The 7,314-nt window shown below is 39.2% G+C and overlaps 1 protein-coding gene across 1 annotated transcript in view; it reads left to right on the top strand.

Annotated features, from left to right (window-relative positions):
• Nucleotides 1-7,314, top strand: part of LOC103510390 — a 24,754-nt gene that overhangs the window by 7,754 nt on the left and 9,686 nt on the right. Inside the window, exon 2 of the mRNA XM_026824443.1 lies at nt 5,842-6,059. Within this exon, the coding sequence (XP_026680244.1) occupies nt 5,842-6,059 (218 nt within the window). The remainder of the gene's footprint in view (nt 1-5,841; nt 6,060-7,314) is intronic.

Genomic DNA, 7,314 nt, shown 5'->3' on the forward strand with positions numbered 1-7,314 from the left:
ATTTGATCCGCAACCTATAATCTGTAGGTTAATGGTCATCAGACTGGCCTAGGAAGCAGGAGATCGGGGTTTTATTCCCGGTAGTGTCGAAGTATTTTTCGGTTTTATTCTCAGAATTCAAGGTGTCAGACTCATGAGACCCTATTTAGGGGAACAGACTTTGAAAATTTGGAGCAACCTTGATTACTTTCGTCATTCCCGGCAAGCTTTATTATTTTGGTCATTCAACGAGGATCCAGGGCAAGAATGTCACCGACTCCTGTTGGGTACATCAGTCACTCAACGGGTTAAGATTCAATCTGATATCGGGTTCACATTGTCTTCGGATTGAGAGATTGGTCGAATTCTTGGCGTGGATACGTCGAGAATTGGTGAGTCAGTTAATACGGATAAGCTATTGTTAATTTAATAAAGACTCAGGAGAACTGGCATGGGAATTGAAATTGGACTGGGTGGTATTTGGTATTGGGAAATTTTTACATAGGTACCTATTGATATTCGGGGTGATTGTCTGGCTGGGCTACGTTAAACAGGGCGTAGACCACCTTAGTCTGGCTGGGGGACTTTAAACAGGGAATATACCAGCCTGAATTTCCGTTGCTAAAGAAATAGCAAAGGTTGAGTGCGAAGGGCATCCACTCGTAAAATGTGTAGCCGAAACCAAATGTCAGCCCAAAGCATTCAACCTTAGTTAGGGCTAATTGAGAGGCTGACGAAAAACCCCGACCCCGTCTGTACACGGGAAAAGGCGAAGAAAAAGAAGATTATACTGAAAGTATGAGGACTTAGCATTGGTGACAATAAGCTTGACGTAAGGCTTCTGATTGTACAAATAACAGAAGGTAATACTGTCATAAAACTCAGATATGTTTTTATTAATTAAAATGGTTTGTTATGTTAAATTAATATCAACACTTAAATCATCTTTGCAGTTGCTCTGTGAAACGTCAAAACGACAAAATTTCTCAAGTTCGTCTTTTCCCGAAGGCGAAGAAAGAAGGAGGACAGGGCAGGAGAAACCCAGCCGTTCCGAGAACAAACATTATCTATTTAGGGTAAAGACCGCCCCGGGCGGAAATCAAAATCTGGATCTAGCGCTCACAAGGCAGATGCTCTACCCTCCAAACTAACTAGGCTGACAGCTAAAATTTAATTTTGGTTAATTTTGAGCTCTGGTGTTCAGTCATCTCCACTAATATTGGTGGATGTGGCAATATTCCCAAAAACTACAACAACAAAACGTTTACAAAGCAAAATTTACGGTTTACGCTTCATACTTGGCTTTACTTTTTCACGCACAGAGTCTCAATCTTTTCCATTAAGGAGAAAGTACTACTAATGTCTTATTTGTGTAACTGGTAAGGATTGATTGATTGGACACCTAATTTGATCAAACACTCGCGGACCATCTTCTGTGACATGTAATAGAGGCTGTGTGGAATCAATGCTCCATACTTTCTTTTTAATTTCCAACTATCGCTACAAAACTTTTAATAGGGCGTTCTTTCTTATTGCTTCTGATATCTGTATCTGGTTCTACTTTAGTGTTTATTATGTCTACTTCTATCTTAGAGGTAATGTCATCTGAATTTATGACTGGAAGCAGAGTGCATACTTTTGGAATTACTGTTGGTGTAGCAGCTGACGAAGACTACGATTTGGTATCAACCTCTTTTCGAATCCATCTTGGTCCATTATACGAGTATTCTTTTTATATGGTTTTATTATTAAACTTTAAATCTTGGGGAAGTGATACCTACTGAGCTAATCTCTCAAATCCACCATTATAATCTTGGTGTAGCAGCTGACGAAGACTACGATTTGGTGTCAACCTCTTTTCGAATCCATCTTGGTCCATTATATTCTTTTTATATGGTTTATTATTAAACTTTAAATCTTGGGGAAGTGATACCTACTGAGCTAATCTCTCAAATCCACCATTATAATTCTGACATTCCATATCGAATATCACAAACCCTATAATGCGTAATCTCTTCCCTTGGTCTCTCTTCTGGTCCTCTACCTTCGGACTAGAGGAGGAGAACTATCGATAGTCGGCGCCATCGATAGTTATCGATATTTTTCAAAAAAACTATCGATAGTTTTCGATAGTTTTTGATTTAATCTAATTGCATGTAATTCCTCTTAGGAAAAATATAAAGATTCTTTGAACTTAAAAAAAAAGTCAAATCCGGTAATTGAACTCGGGACCTCCGATTTTGGACGTTCGGTATCACACTAGAATACCCAGTCGGTCATGGACGTCACTGATGGCGATGTTTAGTATTTCCATTGGAATACTTAAGTAAACACCGTTTAGTGGTAAGTATTCTAACACCACGATGCAACGCTGATGAGAATGTTGTATAACCAACCATACATAAACCAATTATCCTCCCGTTCTTGTGACGGCTTCTGGTTATATCTGCACTGTAAACAATTACTAAAGAATGATCAAAACTAGGACTGGTTAAAAAAAGGATCATCAATCAATCAACATGCACAGCATCAGATTACTTGAATGTTTGAAAGTAATTTTTCAAATTTCAAAGATCCCCTATGCGATTATTTTAACATGAATCTTCACACGGTTCTCTTCTATCAGTAATAACTTTCGATTCTCTTTTATTAGGTAGCAGTAGTAGTAGGTCCGCCATTTAACATGATATTTGGTATTTGATGGCATATCAAGAATAACTTTCGATTCTCCGGTAATTGCTAGAACAGGAATAACTTTCGATTCTCTATTATTAGGTAGCAATAGTAGTAGGTCCGCCATTTAACATGATATTTGGTATTTGATGGCATATCAAGAATAACTTTCGATTCTCCGGTAATTGCTAGAACAGCCGGCCCACCATTTAAACATGAACATGATATTTGGCCCATGATGTTTAAACATGATATTTGGTATTTGATGCCACGAATTTCTTCACAAATTTACAACTCATGTGGTGAGTTTGACATGTCTGTTTTCACGTTTGTCATATTTTTATTTGAAAGAGATTTGTACAATATGCGTATGTTATATGTTCCTGATAGTGTATGAGAGAAATGTATAGGGACGAGTGTACCATAAGCGTTGTAGGCAAAATACAGAAGACAACTACATACGTATACCTATATTATGCTCAAGCTCAGACTGAGAAAGCTAGGTCAGAAGCTTTTTCAGCCCTTTCCGACTGTCTGAGCTTGAGTGGCAAGTTCAAAAAAGGGATGCCACGAATTTCTTCACAAATTTACAACTATGTCGTGAGTTTGACATGTTTGTCCGTTTTCACGTTTGTCATATTTTTATTTGAAAGAGATTTGTACAATATGCGTATGTTATAAATGTTCCTGATAGTGTATGAGAGAAATGTATAGGGACGAGTGTACTATAAGCGTTGTAGGCAAAATACAGAAGACAACTACATACGTATACCTATATTATGCCGGACACTCAAGCTCAGACTGAGAAAGCTAGGTCAGAAGCTTTTTCAGCCCTTTCCGACTGTCTGAGCTTGAGTGGCTTGATGCCACGAATTTCTTCACAAATTTACAACTCATGTGGTGAGTTTGACATGTCTGTTTTCACGTTTGTCATATTTTTATTTGAAAGAGATTTGTACAATATGCGTATGTTACATGTTCCTGATAGTGTATGAGAGAAATGTATAGGGACGAGTGTACCATAAGCGTTGTAGGCAAAATACAGAAGACAACTTACTACATACGTATACCTATATTACGCCGGACACTCAAGCTCAGACTGAGAAAGCTAGGTCAGAAGCTTTTTCAGCCCTTTCCGACTGTCTGAGCTTGAGTGGCAAGTTCAAAAAAGGGATGGTGTCGTAGGTTACAAGTTACAAGCAGAGAGTGAAATAAATATGGGGAAAGACATATCGAAATTCTAACTAGGTATCCAAAATGCCATAAATACCTGCAGAGTCCTTCTGTATCCTTTTAAGAAATAAATATTCAAGTAGTGGTAAAAAAAAAATACAATACAATACAATACAAATAGCTCATAATGAAAATCGCAAGCTTGTTGTTACTCTGTTGCAATTTGCAAATCATTGTTGCTATGGATTGTCAAATGAGATATTCTGGTATCTGGATGGATGACTCTTTTATCGTATGTCTGGTGTTTCCATACTTTTCTCACACACTGTTCCTCGGAGGAACACATAGCAATATGTCACATGGTACTCAAGGTATAGGGCGTCTACGGTGTCTCGTAATGTGATTACTATTATGTCGTGATCATTTCATGTGTGTCCTGAACATCTTTGGCATCTTCAGTTCTGTGTGGAAAGTTCTTTGGATTTTGGCATTAGCAGATTTTGACGGTCGGCAAGATCATGATGAAAAGTTCATTAAAAATTTCATCTAAATATGTAATAATTAACAATTTTCTTCCTAGGTTGGACCTAGCTAGTTAGCTTTTACCTAGCTCCCTCTAGCCCTAGCTTGGACTTTAAAATGTAATACCCTAAATGAGCTTAATAGCTAAGACCAATAGGTATCCCAAATTGGATTTTTTTTGAGCTAAACATAGAACCTTCAAATCAAACCTTCAAGTTTTTCCAGTTTATTTGATATCTTTGGATTTTTTTTTTTTTTGGCATCCAAGAAGTCCCAGAGTCCCTGTTATTTTTGGCTTTGATCTTGAGGCTCATGTCCTATAATTTTAGACACAATACATCTACTATCTTTGCCTTTTCCCTCCTAGACTCTAGGTTCTGACGAAGACTACGATTTGGTATCAACCTCTTTTCGAATCCATCTTGGTCCATTATACGAGTATTCTTTTTATATGGTTTTATTATTAAACTTTAAATCTTGGGGAAGTGATACCTACTGAGCTAATCTCTCAAATCCACCATTATAATTCTGACATTCCACATGGAATATCACAAACCCTATGCGTAATCTCTTCCCTTTGTCTCTCTTCTGGTTCCTCTACCTTTGGACGTCAGTCTTGTAGGGTCTTTGTTCCTAGTCTGCATACTCTGCATAGCCATAGATGCTCCTCTTCTTTTCAAATAGGAATTTCTTCATTTTCTCTTTTATATTTTGATAGTCAATCTTTTGTGTTATACATATTTTGTCTCTTTGATATCTTTTGTATGCCACTTGCTTGTGCATGAGGCATCCTAATGCACAAGTTAATCTGAAATAGTCCGAATGTCAGATGAATTAGCTACGTACTAGACTACCAGAGTAATGTGAGTAGTGAACACTTTTGTTTTCACTACAAAGTACAAACTGTTCGATAAAATGGGGAACTTCTTTTCCGACTTGGTCTCACAGCCTATCAATAGATCGTACGTATGTACGACAAGTTTTGCGCAGACTCAAAGTACGTCGAAAGACGGACGTCAGTCTTGTAGGGTCTTTGTTCCTAGTCTGCACCTCTTCTTTTCAAATAGGCATTTCTTCATTTCTTCATTTTCTCTTTTATATTTTGATAGTCAATCTTTTGTGTTATACATATTTTGTCTCTTTGATATCTTTTGTATGCCACTTGCTTGTGCATGAGGCATCCTAATGCACAAGTTAATCTGAAATAGTCCGAATGTCAGATGAATTAGCTACGTACTAGACTACCACTACCTACCTTCTTTTCCGACTTGGTCTCACAGCCCATCAATAGATCGTACGTACGTACGACAAGTTTTGCGCAGACTCAAAGTACGTCGAAAGACAAGGTTGTGAGACCAAGTTGGAAGAGATAAGTCTACAGACAAATTATACAGTGGATTTGACCCACATTTTTTCAGCCCTTAGAAGGCCTGTTAAGTTAACAGCCTGTTAAATAACTTCTTACTCAACACTCTCATTTTCTACTCCCCCCAGTGTCGGAGCGCAAGAAGAAGGACAAGGGCTCCGGGTGGATGCTTTGGCCTTTCCTGATGGGCGGTATGATGATCCCTCTCTCCTTCATGGCACTGGCCCTGCTGGCGGGCAAAGCCCTCATCTTGGCCAAACTAGCTCTGGCCCTGTCCGCCATTATCGCCCTCAAGAAACTGTCCAGCCACGGAGGTGGTGGAGGCTCTGGACATGATTCTTACCAGGTGAGTGAGATTTTTTCATACTTTTTATACATATAAGAGGTTCGATAGAGACAGCTGTCACTGCTGAGGTCTTATCGTCTACAGGGATTTGTGGTTCATACCTTTTCATTAGAATGTCACATTATCGGTTACCTTTTCGTCTTAAAACTTAAAACCTCTTAGTATAGCTTTTATACTTAACATTGTTATGACTAAGGTATTGAAACCACTAAATCCCGTGAACCTCAGTTTTTCGGATTGCGGCCTTAAATGTTTTTTCAGTTGGAGTCTTGATATTAACTCTATTACCCGATTCATCCCTCTGATTAAACTGCTTGAATTTCGTTTATTCACTGGGCAAAATTCGAAGCCCAAATCATCGTTTGTTTTTTCCCCTCAAAAGGAAAATCTCACAGTAACCTTTGCCGGCAACGGAGGTTGAGTAGACCTGAGCCAACTAAAGCGCTTATGAGCCTTTTTGAGCCTTTCAGTAAGCACAAAGGAGCAGTTGGTTAGGGCTTCGTCGCAAAGTTGGAGGGCTAGCACCACAAAAGGCTTTCAAAAGCGCTCCCAAGCGTTTCAGTTCACTGCCAACTAATTATTAGTGGGCTTTCGAATGCTAAGTCCGCATTGCAAGGCTCACCCCCTGACCCTCGCCACTGAAGCCTGAAGCCGCGAAATAAGCCCAAAACAGGCCTCTTCTGTCAAGCCACTGCAGGTCGGTCCATCCGCGCCATCCGCTCTAAAACTCGGACCTCTAGAAGGTACCCTCCCTTGCCGCTATCACCCACACGACGAGGCACTCTCTGTTGGACTCTTTTTACCTTACTTATTTCTTTTGAGCACTGGGCTTTTCATGTTGGGGCTCAGGGCCTGGATTTAAAGAGTGAATTCATTGTTCTTACGATGAATGTCGTTTAGAGTAAAGCCATTCGAGTAAATCCATCTGGATTAACTTATGTAATTTCTCACAACCCGTGTAACGTATGGATTGTCGTCAATGGTCCCCGTTATATTTAAGATTGGGATATGATTATTAAGATAATTAGAACGCACCCTACACGGTTTTAAGAAGATCAGATGATGGAAAAGAAGTCTTTCAAATTCGAACTTTTATACATAATATATAACAAATTTTTTCAGTGAACGGATCAATCTAACCTTCCAATCTCGCAGATGGACCATTCGCGATCCGGCCCCAAGCTAAGGGCGGGCCCCTCATAAAGTAGGACTTGACCATTACAAGCAAGAGCGTTTCCGATCGAGAAGCTAAAGT

This window comes from Diaphorina citri, unplaced genomic scaffold, assembly GCF_000475195.1.
Source record: "Diaphorina citri unplaced genomic scaffold, Diaci psyllid genome assembly version 1.1 scaffold593, whole genome shotgun sequence".
Taxonomy (NCBI): domain Eukaryota; kingdom Metazoa; phylum Arthropoda; class Insecta; order Hemiptera; family Psyllidae; genus Diaphorina; species Diaphorina citri.